Source organism: Bos javanicus, chromosome 10, assembly GCF_032452875.1.
Source record: "Bos javanicus breed banteng chromosome 10, ARS-OSU_banteng_1.0, whole genome shotgun sequence".
Taxonomy (NCBI): domain Eukaryota; kingdom Metazoa; phylum Chordata; class Mammalia; order Artiodactyla; family Bovidae; genus Bos; species Bos javanicus.
Window position 1 is genome coordinate 36,893,602 of NC_083877.1, and position 18,557 is coordinate 36,912,158.

The 18,557-nt window shown below is 58.3% G+C and overlaps 1 protein-coding gene across 2 annotated transcripts in view; it reads right to left on the bottom strand.

The window, feature by feature from the left end:
• The window catches only part of SPTBN5 (spectrin beta, non-erythrocytic 5), a 49,720-nt gene that overhangs the window by 2,301 nt on the left and 28,862 nt on the right, over positions 1 to 18,557 (bottom strand). The window contains exons 31-63 of one of the 2 annotated variants that reach the window (XM_061430858.1): positions 17,680 to 17,883; positions 17,374 to 17,523; positions 17,060 to 17,164; positions 16,477 to 16,644; positions 15,807 to 15,956; positions 15,471 to 15,662; positions 15,180 to 15,275; positions 13,687 to 13,802; positions 13,488 to 13,602; positions 12,624 to 12,737; positions 12,307 to 12,428; positions 11,904 to 12,066; positions 11,480 to 11,668; positions 11,135 to 11,212; positions 10,697 to 10,869; positions 8,264 to 8,354; positions 7,981 to 8,127; positions 6,961 to 7,098; positions 6,626 to 6,888; positions 6,277 to 6,463; positions 5,843 to 6,055; positions 5,179 to 5,375; positions 4,843 to 5,047; positions 4,412 to 4,606; positions 3,351 to 3,506; positions 2,919 to 3,136; positions 2,590 to 2,779; positions 2,190 to 2,366; positions 1,938 to 2,042; positions 1,464 to 1,622; positions 1,233 to 1,304; positions 682 to 773; positions 462 to 544 (exon numbers count right to left, since the gene is read on the bottom strand). In XM_061430858.1, coding sequence (XP_061286842.1) covers positions 462 to 544; positions 682 to 773; positions 1,233 to 1,304; positions 1,464 to 1,622; positions 1,938 to 2,042; positions 2,190 to 2,366; positions 2,590 to 2,779; positions 2,919 to 3,136; positions 3,351 to 3,506; positions 4,412 to 4,606; positions 4,843 to 5,047; positions 5,179 to 5,375; positions 5,843 to 6,055; positions 6,277 to 6,463; positions 6,626 to 6,888; positions 6,961 to 7,098; positions 7,981 to 8,127; positions 8,264 to 8,354; positions 10,697 to 10,869; positions 11,135 to 11,212; positions 11,480 to 11,668; positions 11,904 to 12,066; positions 12,307 to 12,428; positions 12,624 to 12,737; positions 13,488 to 13,602; positions 13,687 to 13,802; positions 15,180 to 15,275; positions 15,471 to 15,662; positions 15,807 to 15,956; positions 16,477 to 16,644; positions 17,060 to 17,164; positions 17,374 to 17,523; positions 17,680 to 17,883 — 5,023 coding nt within the window. Of the gene's footprint in view, positions 1 to 461; positions 545 to 681; positions 774 to 1,232; positions 1,305 to 1,463; positions 1,623 to 1,937; positions 2,043 to 2,189; positions 2,367 to 2,589; positions 2,780 to 2,918; positions 3,137 to 3,350; positions 3,507 to 4,411; positions 4,607 to 4,842; positions 5,048 to 5,178; positions 5,376 to 5,842; positions 6,056 to 6,276; positions 6,464 to 6,625; positions 6,889 to 6,960; positions 7,099 to 7,980; positions 8,128 to 8,263; positions 8,355 to 10,696; positions 10,870 to 11,134; positions 11,213 to 11,479; positions 11,669 to 11,903; positions 12,067 to 12,306; positions 12,429 to 12,623; positions 12,738 to 13,487; positions 13,803 to 15,179; positions 15,276 to 15,470; positions 15,663 to 15,806; positions 15,957 to 16,476; positions 16,645 to 17,059; positions 17,165 to 17,373; positions 17,524 to 17,679; positions 17,884 to 18,557 lie in introns of both variants that reach the window. The other variant, XM_061430857.1, reaches the window with a different exon arrangement.

Genomic DNA, 18,557 nt, shown 5'->3' on the forward strand with positions numbered 1-18,557 from the left:
CCTGTCGGACCACCATGACAGTAGATTTCTGGTCCAAAGGGTGTTCTCTATGAGCCCTTCCAAGGGTAGAACTGGGCCTGGCCACTGTACAAGACACCCCAAGGGAGGTGTGTTCAGAGCTGTCGGAAGACTGAGTCAGAAAAGACCTGTGTCAGAGAAGAGCATGGGGAAGCCCTTAAGGATCCTTGAGGGAAGGGCTCTGGCAGATTCCACACTGGGTGGAACAGAACCAGGAGGCCATCAGGGGATCAAACCTGGCCTCGCTTCTGCTAATTATGTAATCTCTGGCAAGTTGCTTACCCTCTCTGGGCTTCAAATTAAGAAAAAAGGCACTCCCACTTACCTCTCAGGCATAGAGGTAGTAGATGTTAAACATCAAAGGATGCACTGAACGCCGGCAGCTGGGGGCCCAGGAAACCAGTGCCCCGCCCCTCCCCCCCCCCCACTCCCCCCGGACCTACCTGTCCAGCTGCTCAGGGTGCCCCGCCAGCTCCCAGTCTGTCCTGCAGATGGCGCTGCAGACAGGGTCTCTCCTGCAGTTAGCCTGCCACCCAGACAGTAATGCGTCAAAATCTGCCTCCCACGTGTGTGGGGACCCCTGCTTCCAGCCCCCTCAGCTGCTCCCGGAGGCCGTGCCTGTCCCAGGCCCGGCCCGGGTCTCTACCCCGACAGGGCCCTCACCTTAAGGAAAAAGTGTGTTTTCCATCATGGTGATCTTCCGGCTTCTCACGCTGCACTCCTACGAGGTCGAGGGAGGCTGTAGAAGCCGTGTTCTGAGGAGAGATTGTGTGTGTGGCGGGGGGTGTCACTGTCTCTGCTTTTCCCTGGGGGCCCTTTGTCCTCTGCCTACCCACCCACGCTCCTCCTGTAGCAGGCTCAGCTGCCCCCCAGGGTCCCAGGGCAGCCATGCGGCAGGCTCAGGCTGGGCCGTGGAGGGAGGTGGTGAGGCCACAGCAGCCTCACCGGAACCTGAGTGTGTGTCCAGAGGCTCCCAGGGAGGGAACTGGACTGAACCATGGTGCCTACGGGCAAGGGGGAGCCGGGGGTCGTCCAGGGAAACCAGAGGGAGGAGGAAGGGCCCGCCCCCTGCTGGGTGAGGACAGAAACTGCGACGTGGTCCGGAGGAGCCAGACGGTCCTAAGTTGGGGGAGGTGGGCGCCAGCCCCCTGGCCCTCAACCCTCGCGTGGCTCTTGCGGGGCAGCTGCTGCAGAAGCAATCTCCGGGTACTCACCTGCCTTCTGCCAGGCAGGAGCTGCTGCTTAAGTTCCAAAATTCCCTCCGTGGTGGGGACACCCTTTGCATCCTGAAAATGCAAGAAGGGGCCTGGGAAACATCAAGACCAGCACAGACGACGGGTCCCCCTCTGGAAAGTGGATGAGGCACCTAACCGTCTCCGACCTCCTCATCCCTGGAGACAGACCCCCTGGTGTTGCAGTGCTGGCTCAGGCTGTGGACTCCTTACCCCCAGGGTCCCTGCTGTGCACTCCGGGGAGACGGCGGTGAAGCGTATGCAAGACTCAATGGGGACAGATGGCTGCTGGTCCCCTGTCTCAGTCAGCTGTGCTCTGGGCCACCAGCTTCTCAAGGGTTTCAGCCCCTTCACCTGCTGCTTCTGTTCCACCTTGGGGAGGGGAGCAGCCAGATGAGTCAGACCAGGCTCTGGGGGCTCCACACCCCAGCCTCTCCTCCCCACATCCCTCCCACCCAGACAGAGCGCCTGTCTCCTCACTGTTCTTCATCTCTTCAAGCTCAGAAGTCCACACTGTGCACCAGCCCACCCAGATGTGGGGTGACAGGACCTTGCAGCTGGCAAGGGAAAGAACAGGGCTTTCCCCAAGGCTCAAATACTGGCTCAGTGCCTGGGGGGATCCCAACCCTCAGGCTGAGACAGGACACCCCTGTCTCCCAGTGCCCCCTCACCCCAGCCTCTGCTCACCTCTGCCTCCTGCTGCAGCCGGGCAAACTTCTCTTCCTGGGAGGCCAGCAGCTTCTCTAAGTCCTTGTGTCTGCAGAGCAGCAACTCCACATCAGACAGGGAGTGCTGGGGAGAAGCAAGCCAGGGTGAGGCCCCACCCATGGGGGTGCAGAGAGCTGGTCCCTCAAAACCAGCCCTGGGGGCCAGAGAGAGGAACAGCAGGCTGTAGCTGCCAGATGGTGCGGCCAGCTAAGGGGCAGGGCCTTGGCTCACCCCGCAGTTGGGGTCCAGCAGGAGGCCCTCCCGGCAGGCCAGCCAGGCCTCGGCCTGGTCCAGCTCTTGCCGCAGCTTCAGTAGACGCCAGCTCTCCTCACAGCGTTCCCGGCGCAGGGCCCAGGCCTCTCTGAGTGCCCGCAGCTGCCTGTCCAGATCCTGCAGACACCCAGTTACCTGGTGGGAGAGGGTGTTGTGGGTGAGATGCCTACAGGGTGGGGCCAGGCTGGAGTGCCCAGCATAAGTGTTGAGGGAAGACCGTGAGGTCCAGACCCTCCTGGTCTCTGCCCCCCTCTATCTGCCCACTGCCTGGCCTTCTCCTCCTGCTCAGGGATTCCGAGGCCTGGGGTAATGGGGCTGTGTGCCCAGCTCAGTTCCAGACCCATAGCCATGCTCGCACCTCCAGGGACATGCAGTGGCCACTGTCCACCAGCTGCTGCCCTTCCTGCTGTACGTTCTGGGCTTGAAGGCAGTACTCTTTGATTTCTCTCCCCAGCTCCTCATGCAGTGCCAGGAGGCCCTCAGCCCGAGCTATATCCCCAGCCAGCTCCTCTGAGGACACCAGGGCCTGCTTCTCCGTGGCCCATGCTCTGCGGAGTGAGGAGGGGAAGCTGCTGTCAGGGCCAGGGGTGCAGACTGGGGTTGGGGGCAGGGCATGAGCTGCACCAGGGGATGAGGTGACCCCCACCCTGCAGGGCAGAGTTGAGCCAATGACCGGATGCCACCTACAGCAATTCCCGACAGCGTCCGAGGAAGGCATGGCCCTCGGCAGCCTTCTCCAGCTGCCGATCTTGCTCATGGACCTTTGCATTCAGGGTGGCCCAGGCCTCCTGCACCCCGGCCAGCTGCTTGGCCAGGCCCTCCTGAGCTGCAGGGTAGAGCTGGCCCAGGCGGCAGGCCTCCGTCTGCACCTGTGCCACCTCCTTTTCCATCGCTGCCAGTTCCCTCTGCCGCCAGAACACAGAATCAGCCTCATCCCCCCATAACCTGATGACCACTCCTCTTCAGGAAGCACCCATCTTCGCTGAAGAGTCAGGCTCTGCTTCCGGATGGACAGCTCCCCGACCTGGGTAAGCAGGCCCTCCCTTTCCTTCCCAACTCTGGGGTCCCCCTACACAGGGAAAGAGGTCAGGTGGGCAGGCCCTGGGGGTGGACCCTCACCTCCAGACATCTGTGCTGTTGCTGCAGAGTCTGCACTGATGACAGGCTTAGGTTGAAGGCATCTCTAGCTACCAGGGTGGCCTTCTTTTGCATCCGGGCCTGGAGCTCAGCTGCTACCTGCTCCAAGCCTCGGACCTCACGGGCGGCAGCTAGGTTCTGGGAGAAGAGGGAGGGACCCTGGGAAGAGCCAGGGTCCTCTCTCCCTGGAGATGTGGCCTCCTGGGCCACTTTTTAAACAAGGAGGTCCATGGGGCTTGGTGATGCATTCATGACCACCGGGCACAGAAAATGTCCCAATATGGCCCCTGATCAATGAGCGCATAATGTTACTGATGATGGGGTAGGGCCCTGGGGGCGTTCTGTGGGAACAGGGTCTTCAGTGCCCAGTTCATGAGCCAGGTTGGAGGACAGGGGACTAGGAATCAGGTGGAAATGAGCCCACGGTGGGGAGGAGGGTGGTTTGGGGGACCTGGCTGAGATGAAGAGGGTTGCCTTAGGAGTCTGCCCAGCCAGGACCCTGAGTGACAGCATCGCCAGGATGCAGGCTCTGTCAGGGCCTCGGGGACCCGGGCTGCCTCCCTAGAAACCGCCAGCTGTGCCTGAGAGCGAAGGCTATGGAGGAGCGCTGAGATTTCCTTGGCGCCCAAATCCGCTCAGAACGTCTAGATGAGGAGAGGGAAGTGGTGGCGAAATCTTGCCCAGTTAGTCTGTGTCTTAACAAACCTGAAGTCTGCGCTTAGAGGGAGCTTAGAGGGGGTCAAGAGCTGGCCAGACAGGCTTCCTGTTTCTCCTTGGAGGTGTGAACTATACCAGGAAGAACCAAATCAGTGGAGAAACTCAGAGAGGGCTGAAGGTGGAAGACTGAGACTTGATCTGCTTGGCACTAGGAGTTAGAGGCATGCACACACGCACGTGCACACACACACAGAGTTACAGGCAGCCACCTCCCTCCACACACAGACAGACGTGCACACACACACCTGGGGTGGCTGCCTGGCCCAGGAAGAAGGCACAGATGTCCCTGCCCCTTGTCTGCCCCGACCGGGCCCAGGGGCACCTACCTGTGTGCGGGCTTTCACTGCCTGATCCAGCCTCTCCCAAGAGGCCTCAATGCGACTCCTCTGTGCTTGAATCTGAGGAGAGCACCTGGGTGCTGCTCGTTCCAGGGAGCCTGCCCGCTCCCTCAGGGCCTGCACCCTAGCCTGCCCCAGGCTCTGGACATCCTTCCTGAAAGCATCGAACTTCTCTTCCAGCAGCTGCAGGGTACAGGACCAGGGAGGTCAGTCTGGAGGTGGTGTCCAGCAGCCCTCAAAGCTGGCAAAGAGCTTGGCAGTATCCGCCACTTCTGATATCCCTTGGCCCTGCCCTTAGAACTGCCGGGCATCCTCCCAGAGCCCAGAGACCCCTCACTTCCCATGTGCCTCCCAACCCCACTCTGCCCTTGCAAGCCACTCAATCTCCTCTCCTCCAGGTTCGCTCAGGAGTGACTCACCTTGACAGCCTGTAGGTCCTGCCCGTAGTCCTGGGACTCGGCAGTGGCCACTTTGCTGGCCAGCCAGGCATCCAGGAGCAGGGCTTCCCGCTCCAGCTGGTGGAGCTGCAGCTGCTCCTTCAGGCCTTGCCCCCTACTCTCCACTCTCTGCAGCAGCCCTGAGTGGGCGTCCCTCACCGCATGCATCTGGGCAAGCACCTTGGGGCTGCAGCAGGAAGGACAAGCCCCCTGGAGCTCTTAGGCCTCACACCTCCTTGGGGGGGGGCCCCTCCCTGCTCCTCCCTGCTCCTCCCTGCTCCTCCCTGCTCCTCCCTCCTGGGCCTGGCTCCAGCGCACCTTTCTGGGTTCTGCCCACTCTCAAGGAGGGCTGCTGTCTGCTGCAGCCTCTCAATGCGCGTGGTAAATCCCTCCAGGTCCCTCCTGGTGGCCTCCAGCTGCCGTAGGAAAGCCTGCGTGGCCTCGGCACTCTGACCCATATCCTCGATGTCCAGGCCACAGCCCCGTTCTTCCAGCCAGGATTCTGCCTCCAGGAGCTGGGGTGACAGCACAGTTTTCCCTAGGCGGTGCCCTCCAGGACTCACATCTTTGAGTTCATGGCCTCAAGAATTAGAGCAGTGAGTGGTTCCCAGCCTGGCTGATCAGAACCATCAGAGAGCTTGAACAACTCGCTCTGCCTCTCTCTCACCCCGTAGGATTCTGATTTGGTCTGGAATGGAGCTGAGTGTCAGCACTGCTTCCAAGTTCCAGGTGATACAGATGTAGAGCCTTGATTGAGAATCGCTGGTTTAGACAAAATAGCAAAACCAAACCAAACCAAAGCCAGTGGGCTCATTTTCTGGGAAACATGCTGAAGGAAGACCTCGGGGTCAGGAGACCACTTAGTGGAGGCGACAGAAAATGCACAGAGAGCCTGGAGCCTCACCTGGGGGTGACCTTCCAGGCCTGCCTACACTCTGGGTGCCCTCATGCCCACCCTCTCGTGCCCTGCAGCATCCCTTACCTCCGTCAGGAAGTACTGGGCCTCCTGAGCCTGCTGTAGCCGCCGACGCCTCTGTGCAGCCTCTGCCCGCAGGCGGCCCATGGCGTCCTCCAGCTGCTGCACTCGGGCAGCCACATCGCGGGCAGCAAAGTGCCCAGCCTGTACCAGCTTGCGCCCTGTGCCCACCACCGCCCGGGTTAGAGCCTCGTGGCTGCTCATCTCACTCTCCAGGCTCTGTGGAGTCAGAGGAAGATGGCATGGGACATGCTCCTGGGTGCTCCTTGGGGGACCTGGGAGTTATGTCCAAAGCCCAGTGGGACCCCACAGATTCCCCCAGACAGAACCCTGCCTCCTGACCAACAAAGAATCCTAGGACCCCCAGAACCTCCCGGAGGCAGAAGCTCCCAGAACCAGAGGCGACTGTGGGCACAGTCCCTGTCCCTCTAGGCCCACACCTGGTGCTTCTCCTGCAGGCGCCGCAGGGCACTTGGGCTCTGGCCACAGTCCCGGGCGGCCACCAGGAGCAGCTTCTCCTGCACCCAGGCCATCTCCTCGTCTGCGTCCCTGAAGAACTGCAGCAGCAGGCTCCGGGCCTCCAGGGCTGTCCTGCGCTCCTGCAGGGGCGCCCGCAGGCTCTCGAACCTGCAGCGGTGGAGGGCGGGCCAGCGGCAGGTGGGACCCCGGTTGTCAGGATCTGGGGCCAGACTGTGACCTGCACATCACTCACTCACTCTGTCCCTCGCCATGGGCTGGGCAGGCCCTGAGGAGCTGGGCTGGGGGACAGGGAGGAGGGGTGGGTGTTACCTCTGAAGCAGCCGCTGGGCCTGCTCTTCCACGTCTCGGGCCAGGCAGTGACCTTCCTGGACACAGGCCTGGGCCTGGGCTTGGCCCAGCAGGGCCTGTGCCCGCCCGACCTGCCTGTCCACTGCTGCCTCCAGCTCCCCCTGATCCCCCAGGAGCTCGTCCAGCCCAGGCTGGTCCTGGCCCCCGATGGGGACTCTCAGCTTGAGCTCCACAGGCTCCAGCCAGCTCTCCAGTTCCTCCATGCTCCGTCGCAGACGCAGGGCCTGGGGCAGAATGCGAGTGTGAAGAGGAGAGGCCAAGAGCTGTACCCAGCCCACTCCACCACACAGCCTCACCTCACGGGCCTCCTGTAGCTTGGCTGCCCTCCTCTGGCTCTGGGCCTGCAGCTCCTCCCAGAGCTTTCTCAGCTCCTGCAGCCGCTCCTGGATGGTCTCTGAGGCCAAGTGGCCATCCTGTAGCAGCCTCTGCCCCTCCTACAGCCACAACATAGAACATACCTCGTGGACTCAGGACTGCTGGTCTCAGGGCTCTGGGGTTGCCTTCAGCTACCAGTCCCACTGTTTCAGAGTCTGCGTGCTAGCTGTGTGATCTCAGGCAAATTCTTAACCTCTCTGAGCTCATTTTCCTTATCCATATAATGGTGATAATAATGGGTATTTTGTTTAAATGGGATCAAACATTTCACATACTTGGCAGGGCACTTAATATCAAAGGGAGGCAATCTGGGACCAGGGCGTGCCCTTTGTAGGTGGAAGAGGGTAAATTTAAAAGGTGCTATGCTTTGACTCGGAGAAGGCAATGACAACCCACTCCAGTACTCTTGCCTGGAAAATCCCATGAATGGAGGAGCCTGGTAGGCTGCAGTCCATGGGGTGGCTAGGAGTCAGACACGACTGACTTTCACTTTTCACTTTCATGCATTGGAGAAGGAAATGGCAGCCCACTCCAGTGTTCTTGCCTGGAGAGTCCCAGGGACAGGGGAGCCTGGTGGGCTGCTGTCTCTGGGGTCGCACAGAGTTGGACACGACTGAAGCTACTTAGCAGCAGCAGCATGCTTTGACTCCTACACCCAAAGGACAGCTGGCTGTGCCCTGACTCTCCGTCCTCTGACATCTTTCCAAGAGTTTTAAAAACTATCATGCCAAAACGCAGTCCTTAAAATTCTTGAAAAGGCAATATTTTTGGAGAGGGGGTGCCCCAGGGAAGCCACTACCCGTTGGTGCCTTGCATGGCATCTGTATACAATGCACTCGAAGGTCGGCCACCCCAGCTGTGACTCAGGGCCAGCTGCCAGGGCTCTGTGGGGTCAGCTCCTTCTCTGGCCTATAGCCGGTCCCCAGTGCCCAGGGCCTCACCATCTGCAGCCTCTGTTGGTGGTGTGCACGGGTGTCCAGCTCCGCCTGGAGATGCTGTTGTTGCTGCAACTGGGCCTGCAGGTCCACTGGGTCCCACCAGCCCTCTTCCAGGGCCACCAGGTTCTTCTCCCTCAGCCAGGCGGCCATCTGGGCACACAGGGAGGATGAGGCTCTGCTGCCTAGGGCTCTCCTCCTCTCTAACCCCTGGGATGTCCTGAAGAAGGGTGGCTTTCCTCTGGGCAAGCCCTTCCCCTCATCACAGTTGCTCCCCGCCATGGCCCACCTCACAGGAGTCCTGCAGGAAAGACTGCAGTTGCCTGAGCTCCTCCAGCTGGCGGCAACGGGTCCTGGCTCGCTCCAGGAGTGCCTCTTTCCTGCAGAACGAGGGTCTCAGGGGCCTCGGGTGTGCTTGCTGGGTCCCAGAGCTGCTACATGTGTGTGTATGTGCACGTATACACACACATATGCACAAGTGTGCCCTTCCATTTCAGGACAGCCCTTCTCCCCATTTTTTAAAATCTGATTTTTAAAAATTGGAGGATAATAGCTTTACAATGTTGTGTTAGTTTCTGCTGTATGTGAATGTTGTATGTATACATGTATGTATGTATACATGTGTATGCGTATATCCCCTCCCTCTTGAGCTTCCTTCCCATTCCCCAACCCCAGCCCACTAGGTTATCACAGGGCACTGAGCTGAGCTCCCTGTGCTTTCCAGAAGCTTCCCACTAGCTCTCTACGTTACACATGGTGGTGTATATATGTCAACGCTACTCTCTCAGTTTGTCCCAGCCTTCCCTTCCCTCCCCGTGTCCACTAGGCCGTTCTATATGTCTGTGTCTCTATTCCTGCCCTGAAAATAGGTTCATAAGTATGCATTAATACATGAAATTTTTCTTTTTCTGACTTACTTCACTCTGACTCTAGGTCCATCCAGTTTTATTACTTTTTATGGCCGAGTAATATTCCACTGTATATACATGTACCACACCTTCTCAATCCATTCATCTGTTGATGGACATTCAGGTTACTTCCATACCAGGACAGCCTTTCTTGTCCTTTCTTGTGTATCAATTTACCCTGACTCTGGGATTTCGTTTAAAATTTAGAGACACGCTCTACTTCCCCTTATTAATGCTATGAGCTGAATCGTGTCCTCCAGACTCCTATGTTGAAGTCCTAATCCCAAGTACCTCAGAATATGACTGTTTTTGAAGAAAGGCCTTTAAAGAAGTAATTAAATTATACAAGGTTATTTGTATATGACACCAATATGACTGGTGTCCTTATAAGCAGAGATTAGGACACAGACATTTACAGAGTGTGTGATGACAAGGAGAGGCCTCAGGAGAAACCAGTGCTGCCAGTATCTTAATCTTGGATTTTTGGCCTCTGGAAATATAACCAAATTTCTGTTGTTTAGGCCTCTAGTCTGTGGTATTTTGTTATGGCAGCCTCACAAACTAATCCAGTGTCTAAACCACTTTTTGATCATATACTGCTATTAGTAAGAATTTTTTGGTATGTATTTGTATGCATACATATGTGTGTGTGTGTGTGTGCACACACATATACATGCTGATTTATATATGTGTATACCCCTGGGCCAATATAGTAAGTCCATTACCATATGAACAAAAATAGCAGTTAGGAATGAGATCTATTAGAGAGATAGGAAATGAAGTTCTAATACCCCCAGTCACCCCACCAGGGTCCATACATGCCTCCCACCAGCAGAGTCCCCACGCTGGTGTGAGTGTGAACACTTGTCTCTTCCTGCTGGGGTTGCCAAAAGGTGTAAGGGGGATAGGAGAGATGTAGAGAATCTTGGTGGAATGAAAACAGCCCCCTAGAGGATATGGAAGACTTAAAGGGAGGGGTTTGGGTGGCCCTGCCCTGGGGGGTGCAGGTGGGCCTGCCAGGAACCATCCAAGGAGACTGGGCGGGGAGTGTTGACAGAGACCAGCAAACCAATATTTTCCATCTGTCAGTCAAGGACCTTGGGTACCCAGGTGAGGTCCATGTGCAGGGGAGAGGAGGGGAGAGGTCACCAGCGCAGGAACCACAACACTGTGGGCCCTAGTGGGCTCTTTGGGAAGGATAGAGACCCCTGCTGATCTGGGATCAAGATTTCCCATATCTGCCTTGGTCTAAAGTCTGAGGGGCTGGACAGGCCACTGAACCATATAGGCTCTTATGAGGAAAACAAGCAGAGATTGGAGCCTCATAGCCATGTGGGCTTCAGTTACACGGGCATAAGAAATCTGCCAACCTGCCTGTGTGCCAGGACATCAAGGGTCCCTTCCCCATCCTGAGCACAACCCTGAGAGGCGGTATTGTTATCCCCTCACTGTAGACAGGAGACTAGTAAGGAATGGGTTCCAAGACCCACCGTGAGCGGGCTGCACAGAACCTCAGCAGTGTCTGGCTCACTGCTGCGCTCTCTGTGGCCTCTTCGTGAGGCTCTCTCTCTCTTAGTTTCTCAAGCCTGTGCTTCTTTGTAGAAGTCACCTTTATCTTAGCAGATGGACCGTGTGCTGTTTGATTCCATAACAGGCTGACACACTGCAAGGTCGGGACAATGGGGCCCCAGCACCTGAATTCAGACCTTGGGAAAGGCTGGGGGAGCCCAGGCTAAGGGGAGAAGGGCAGGGGAAGAGCCTGATGCCTGTGCCAGCCCACCAACCACAGCCCCTTCAGCCAGGGCCAGAGGTACCTCAGAAGCATGGCCTGGCACCGACTCAGCGTGCCCTGGGCCTCGGGGTGTCCGCCCTGGAGCAGGCTGCGGCTGGCGGCTTCCAGCGCGCTCATCTTCTCTGCCTGAGCCTCCAGGTCCTGCTCACGCACCCTGTGCTTCCACAGCAGGGTCTCCACGTTGGCCAAGCAGTCCTGGGAGGCGATACTGTCTACAGGGCTGCCCTCCCAGTCCCCAGCTACCTGCTTTCCTATCAAACACATGCCCCCAGTCCCTCCAGGCTATATCTGACTTTAGATTCTCAACCGGGAAAGGTATGAGGAAGAGGGGTCAAGTGTTAGAATTTCCAGGGCTTGAGGGCTGGGAGCTGCCCTTGGACTGGAAATCTCAGGCAGCAGTGGCCGGTTTGATCCCTAACGCTGCTCTGGCAAACCCTCCCTCACTCCTGCTGGCACCTACCCCCAGACCCTCACTGGCTGGGCAGGCTTCCAGGCTGGAGAGCCAACTTTCCATCTGCTCCACAGAGCTCAGAACCCGCTGTCGAGAAAGGAAAAGGCAGGAGAACGTAAGTAGAGGGTCCAGTCACGGCAGGTAGGTTGACTCTGTGGGTGGCCCAGTGGGAAGCCAGGACTGGGGCCTGGCTCAACAGAAGGGGTCACAGCAGGCAAGGTTTGCAGTGGGTGAGGTGAGTGGTGGGTGGTGGGAAAGGCCCCTGGCACAGCAGCCTCTCTGGCTTTGGCTTTGACCAGGGGCAGTGGGTTTAGTACACGCACCAGTGGTGGGGGTGGGATGGAGGCTGCCTACCTGTAGTTCCAGGGCCTGATGCAGGTGAAGCTGGTGCTCATGCCAGGCCCCTTCCAGGCTGTTCAGCTCCTGATTAAAATCAGCCAGGGCCTGGCGAATGTTGGGGGTGGATGGGTGCCCCGCAGCAAGCAGTTGCTGCCCTGTGCGCTGGGCCAGGCTGATGCTGTCCATCCGGGAATCCAGCTCAGCCTGTAAGAGGACTGGGCTCAGATCCCAGAGGCTGAGGCTCCCTGAGTGGGAGGGAAGAGGGCCAAGGGGAAGGAGGAGAGGTGGGGAAGACAAGTGAGGGGGCAGGATGGACGAGGGGAAAGGCAGAGGCAGCCGACACAGAAAGAACCCAAGACAAAATTGTGGTCACAATAAGGGGGAGGAGGCCAGAGAGGAGATGAGATCCGGGAAAGGCCCCAGGGTCTGGGCCGCTCACTTTGAGTTCCTGGTGTTCCTCCAACATGTGCTGGGCCTCCACGAGGCTGCCGGGGCTTCTCCGGGAGTCCAGCTGAGCTCGCAGCCTCTGGGCCCAGACCAGCAGTTCCCGAAGCACTGCCTGCAGCTCCTGAGCTTGCTGCAAGGCGTCCAGCGACTCCTTCCTGCCCACAGGACCCATCAGCTAGTCCCAGAGCCTCCCAGCCCTTTTGCCCCCGTGCCCACCAGTGCTTCTGTCCCTGAAACGCTTCAGCCAAAAAAAGGTCGGAGGGTTGGGAATTAATAGGCTGGTGATACCGATTGTTATTAAGGGCAGAGAAAGACTCTTAGGGGAAGGCTGGGGATTGAGATGCTGCAGGGGCTGGCTCAGCAAGAGGTGAGGGAAAGAGACCCGAGGTTTGTACCACTTCTGGATCCTGCTCTGGAGCTGCCGCCAGCTGTCCATCATCTCCTGCTGCTGGTGGCTGAGGCCGTGGGCCACCTCAGGGCTTCTCTGGCAGACTCGGCCTGCTTCACGATCTAGAGGCTGTGCAGGAAGCCAGGGTCAGGGGCTGGGGCCAGGAGGCAGGGGGCGCTCAGGGGAGCCCAGCCTGCATCTGAGAGGACCTGGCTGTCTCTTGAGGTCCTGACAGCTCACCCCTCCCCCCCATCCATGGTGCCCAAGGTCCTTTGGATGCTGTACCCTGGGCCTGGGCCCTCCCCCGACTCCCCAGCTGCACACCTCCACCTGGGCCTGGAGGAGGCCCATTTCCTGCTCCAGCTCCTTGTGTTTCTGCTTCAGCCTCTGCACATTGTCCAGATCTTTCCCACAGTCCAGGGCCTGGACCAGGGCGGCCTGGGGAGGAAGGGGGTGTTACTATTGGCCTTTGCTCCAGCCCCTTCCTTGTGGCAGAGGGGTCGCTGGCTACAGGGTTTCTGTGTGGAAAGCAAGCGGCCAGCCTGATTCCCTTCTCAGTGCCTGGCATGGGCTGGAGCAGGCCGCTGGCCCTGACCAGGTGTCCTTCCTGCTGTGAAGGAGGAAGGTTCCCAGGAGGCACTTGGGTCTGGAGGTTCCCAGCGGCAAGAACCTCTATGGTGTGGAGCCTCCACATGCACTCTCACTTGACCCTCATTCCTTCACAGGGAACCGAGACGGACCAGCCTGGCTGTGTAGGAACCAGACGGGCAGTAAGAACAGATCTCTCTGCATGCCCAGACCAGGGCACCACCTTTTTAACACAGTGCTTCTCAGGCTGTGTACAATTTTACCGCCTCTGCCAGCGTCTTGGCCAGGCGCCCATGGGTCAGCTGACACATAGCCCAGCAAACCTCCTGTGGGTTCTGGCTTTGCTCAGGGACTTCAGAGGACACATGGGGAGGAGGGGTTGCTCCAGCCTCTGGACTCATGGGAGAAAGGAGGCAGGTGGGGCCAGCCTCCGAGAAGCAAATTGGGGCTTCTAGGTCCAGAGTTGACTCTAAGAGCCCCTGGCAGACCCACTGATGGCCCCCTAGTGGGACCTGCCTCCAAGTACCCAGCTGAAGAGGAGAGGTGGGCCAGGGGTGGGAGGCACGGTCCCCTGGCTTCGTCAGCTCCTCCACTGCTTACCTTCTTCCTGACCTGCTGAGTGATGTCATCAAGCTTTTGGGACAACGTGTGTATTTCCAGGGCCACTTCGAGCTGCTGCTGGTATCTGAGCAGGTTGCCATGGAAACTGTTCCACCTGAGGCAGAGGGTGTAAGGCTGAGTCTGGGTTGGACCCTCAGCCCCCTCTCCCAGCCCCACTGCTTCTTGCTCTGGGACCGGCCTGTTGTTGAGCTGCTGCTGCCGCTGCCTGATGGTCTTGAGTTGCTCTGTGTCCTGAGTCTTGAGCTGTGGTGAGAAGTCACTGATGCTTCTGATGCGGGCATCATCCACCGTGTCCTGTGGGGGTACAAGGTGTGGGCATTGGTGGCACCAGCTGAGCCCCTTCTTTGTGCTGCAATCTCTACTTGGAGGGTCTGCTTGGACCCGAGAGAGCGTGAGGAACAGCTTGTTTGGTGGTAGCTGCTTCCTCTGTGTGGTCATCCCATCCCATGCCTGGTGCACTGAGCGAGATACTCTTGGGCAGGAAGCCCAGGGGAGGCTCACTGGGAGGACAGGCATGCATTGGTGAGCATAAGCTTTTAAAATGAAAATGCATCTTCTCAGGATTAGAAAGCCAAGTAAGGGCCTGAATGAAACAATGAGCACCAGTCTCCTTAGGTTAGGGTGTCCCTGTCCCTGGGAGCCACCAGGCTGAGAATGCCACTATGGGGAGCTCATGGCCACAAAGGGAGAGGATCCTCGACAGTGGGAGGGCTGCAGGTGTCCTGCCCCAGGGACAGCACCTTGTGTTGGTCTACATTTCCAAAGCGCTTCCCAAGAGGTGTCTCATGTGAGGTGAGAAGGGAAGGGGTGTTCTCTCACAGAAGCCAAAGCAGAGCTCAGAGACCGACATGGTGAATTTATGGCGGAGCCAGGACTCAAGCCCAGCTCAAGTCTATCTAGCACTCTTTCTACTGTAGCATCTGGAACAGCAGGCTGTGAAATCCTACTGGTAAAGGCTCTTATATTGAAGCACTACAGCCTTTTACAAAGTCATATACTTCATTCAGGGGGTGAGGTTAGCAAGTCTGGGCTCTTAATACATGATTGTGAATACACTTGGCTAATTTCTACACCACCTGAGAGAAACTGATTTTGGTGGTGTGTATGAGGGGGTTGGGGAGGAGATGTTGAGTTGGTTGATGAGGAGGGTTCTGAGCCACTGAAGTGTATTGATTAGCCACTACATCCAACCATACATGCATTCATTTAAACATTTTTTGGGAGAAATAATCATAGGTGCACAGGAAATTGTACCAGTGTATAATGAAGGCCCATGTACCCTCCCCCAGCTTCCCCTGATGGTAACAGCTTATGTAACTATAGTGCAATATGAAAACCAGGGCATTGACTGGTATAACTATTAACTACACTACAGATTTTATTCAGAGTTCAGCAGTTTTTACTCGCACACATCTGTGTATGTGTGGGAAAGTATCACTCTAGGCAGTTTTATCATATGTATAGATTCCTGTAACCACCACCATTCATATATGCTCTCTTACCTATGAAGGAAGCAGTATCCCCACTTTAAAGATGAAGAAACTAAGACTTGGCAAGGTGAGAGAGCCTGTCTAAGCAAGCGCAGGTAGTAAGCACTGAGCTGACATGAGGACCCGCCTCTGGCTCCAGAGCCCACACTGGGTCACTATTTCCTGATGCAGGGCACCTTACCCCGGCCCAGACTCCTCGGAGCTTGCGGAGCTGCCTGTGGAGCTGCTGGCAGTGCTCACGGTCCTGGCCCAGGTCGCTGACATTCACCATCACCTCCTGTGGGGGCCATGGGTTGGGAAGGCTGTACTCTGAGCACCCAGCCCTGGGGGCACCTAGTTCCCAGGCACCCAGCTGCTAGGGGCAGTGGTGGGGCAGGCGGTGACTTGGGGAACTTCCTGCCGGGGCTCCCTCCTCCATCTGCCAGCCCCACAGCCCCACTGCCAGCTCTGTCCCTACCCAGCAGGGTCTCACCATCTCCTGGATCCAGGCCTCTGCAGTGTCCACTCTCTGCAGGAACTCCAGGATGTTCCGCTTGTCCTCCAGGTCCTCGCCCCGGAGAGCCACTGCCTGCCTCAACTTCTCCCAGTGCTCCTGCAGCTCCCGCAGCCTCTGGGAGACCTCTCCCACCAGAGGGTGGCTATGTGCTAGGAGAGCCTCGCCCTCCTGGGGAGAGAGGGGAGATGCTGGTCGTCACTCTTCCTCCCGCTTTTTCTCCATCACAGGCTCCCCCTGCCTCAGACCTTTCCTCTTGGCCATCTTGGAGTCCTCACTGTGGGTCAGCATGGGGGCTGGGGGCCTGGCTGTTACCTTGACAACAGAGGTTATGATTTCCTCATGGGCCTGGACCTCAGCCTCAAAGGCCTGGTGTTTCTGCAGGTGTCTCAACTTAGCTTTCAGGTCCCCAGAAGGGACTGGCTCCTTCAGCTGCTGGAGTTGCTCCTGGATCCAGTCCTTGGCCTGGTGGGGGTGGGGACATGAGTCTCACAATGCTGATGGTCCACAGAGATGTCCCACACGCTTGCCCTCAGCTGTGCCCAGGCAGTGGACTGCTGGCCCGAGGGGAGGGCTGGGCAGTGCCTGGTAAATAAGATCCAGCGGTCTGGGCCCAGGAAGACAGCCCCAGCTCAGCTGGTCCCCCAGCCGCAGGAAGGGGCTGGGCAGGGACCTTGGGTGGGACCTCATTTTGGAGGTGAGACTCGCTGGCCCCGGGACCCTGGACTGATCTACTCCCTCCCGGTGCCTCTCTTTGCCCTGGGTCTGCAAGAGCTTAGGAAGCAGAGGGGTCTCCACACACAGGGTCTTCGAATCAAACGTCTAGGCTCCAGCATGGCCTCTCAGAAAGCCATTTAACTCTCCAAACTTCAGTGTCCTCATCACAGGGCTGTGGTGAGGCCTGAACAAGCTGCGAAGGTGGACATCATCTGGAACTGGGAGACGTGGCCCAAGTGCATGGCACTGGGCTGGGGTGGTCTCTGACCTGGGTGGCGGCCCTGATGAAGGCAGCCACCAGCAGGGAGGTGTGCAAGGCGTGTCGCCGACTCTCCACCAGTTCCTTCACCCGAGCCCGGCGCTCCAGCACTGTGCAAAGCAGATCCTGTGCCCTGGGGCCTCCGAGCATCTTCACTTGCTCACACAGGGCTGCCTCCTGTGGGCAGAGTCAGGGGTCAGGGAGCAAAGCCTGCTGTTCTTCCACTCAGAGGCTGGCCCACAGGGAAGACCCGCTCTTGCACTGCATGGCTCAGGGCTGGCTGGTCCTCCCAGCAAGCCAGAACCAGCCCTGGCTTTCACCAGACTGCCCCCCTTGGCTCCCCATGACCATGTGACATGGAGCCACATGGCCCTGTGTGCCTGCGGTGTGGTCCACTCTGTTCCAGGCCCTCCTCCTGAGCCATGCATCCCATGGCTCAGTCAGCCCTGACCAGGGGCTCCTAGCCCCTCCAGGTCACCCCTGTACATCAGCGTTACTGTGGGTACACACCAAGCCCCCCACATCCCCCACTTAGAACTCCCTAAATTCCCAAACTGCCCCCATCCCACCTCTGACTCCCTGAATCCATCACCTTCTCCTCCTGTGCAGCCAGCACCTTCTGGAAGGTCTCATGCTTGCGGATTAACTGCTCTACCTCTTCCACTGAGCTCCCCAAGGCACTGGTTTTCAGGAGGACCTGTTTCAGTCCATGGAGAAGTCAGAGAGGCCACCAGGGATGGTTCAGACAGTCAGCCCCCACCCCCCATTTGCAGCCATCTGGGCTGAGGCAGGGCACGGCCTCTGAGCTCCACATCAGGGCAAGAGCCAGGGTCCCAAGCAAGAGAGTGAGCCGGGGAGAGGAGAGAAGAGGGAGCACTAGGCAGGCTCTGGGGTGAGGGCACCTGCCTCCCGGGCCTTCAGGATCTCGTCCAGGCGGCCACACTTCCTGAGGAAGAGCTGCTCCTGGCCCATGGCCTGCAGCCTCTCCTGCTTCTGCTCCCAGGCCTGGAATACCCGCTCCCGCTTGTCCCGCAGGGCTTGCAGCCTGTCCCGGACCTGAGGATGGGCACATGGGGAGCCTGCACTCCAGAGAGCTGCCTGCATGGGACACACGTGGGTCCCAAGGGGAAGCCTCTGGGGCAAGGGCACAGGGATCAGGTGCAGGCTCGGTTCAGGAAGGCTGGGGGGCGGCACCGGGAAAGGGGGGCCTACCTCCGTGATGCATGTCCCTGCAGCCAGAAGCGCCTGCTGGCCCAGCTGGGCGGCCTGCTGGTACAGCTCCTCCCGGGCCTCCAGCATGGCCCGAAGCTGTTGGTGGGCGCTGAGCTTCAGTGGGCCGCTCCCGGGCTCCTGGGAGCCTGCCTCCACTTGCAGGTCCTGCCACACGCTGGCCACCCAGGAGGTGTAGTCCCGCACCTGGATCCCAGGGAGATGGAGGGAGAGCTAGGCTGGGTGGCAGAGAACTGGGCTCTGAGCCACAACCACAGCCCGCCTGGAGTGCACGCACTGGAGTGGCCTGAGCTGTCCTGGGTCAGACCTCAGATGAGGCTCGTGAGGCCTGTGGTCACCTGGTTCCTCCACTGTCATCCAACCCAATTTGCCCAGGTCACTAAACTTGCACAAGGGCCAAGCCAGCCTCCTCCTGCCCTGCCTGGCACTTCTCTCCACCCTGGGTTTTCGCTGCCCCTCTTGCTTAGAAGTTCTTTTCCTCCCTTCCATCCCTTCCAAGTTTCCATATTCTTCAAGGGCCAAGGCCTTCTTTCCCTGTGGAGCCACCCCTGCCCCCTGACATCTCACTGCCTACCTTGTCCTCTGAATCTCTGGTTTTGTATTTATAAACGGTCTTCTGTTGATTTACATGCAAACACATGTTAGAGCTGGAGGGGCCTTAGATCCTAGTCCTGACAGCTCAGTACACAAACGAAGCAGGGTAAATAGCACAACAAGTGCGCAGGAGATTGTAACCTCCAGGCGCTCACACACAAGGGTAACAAGCTGGGGTCAGGGCCTTGCTCAAGCCCACGCTGCTAGAAAGTGGCAGAGGTGGGCCTCTAAAGGTGGGCCTCTAAAGGTGGGCCTCAAGCCTTTTT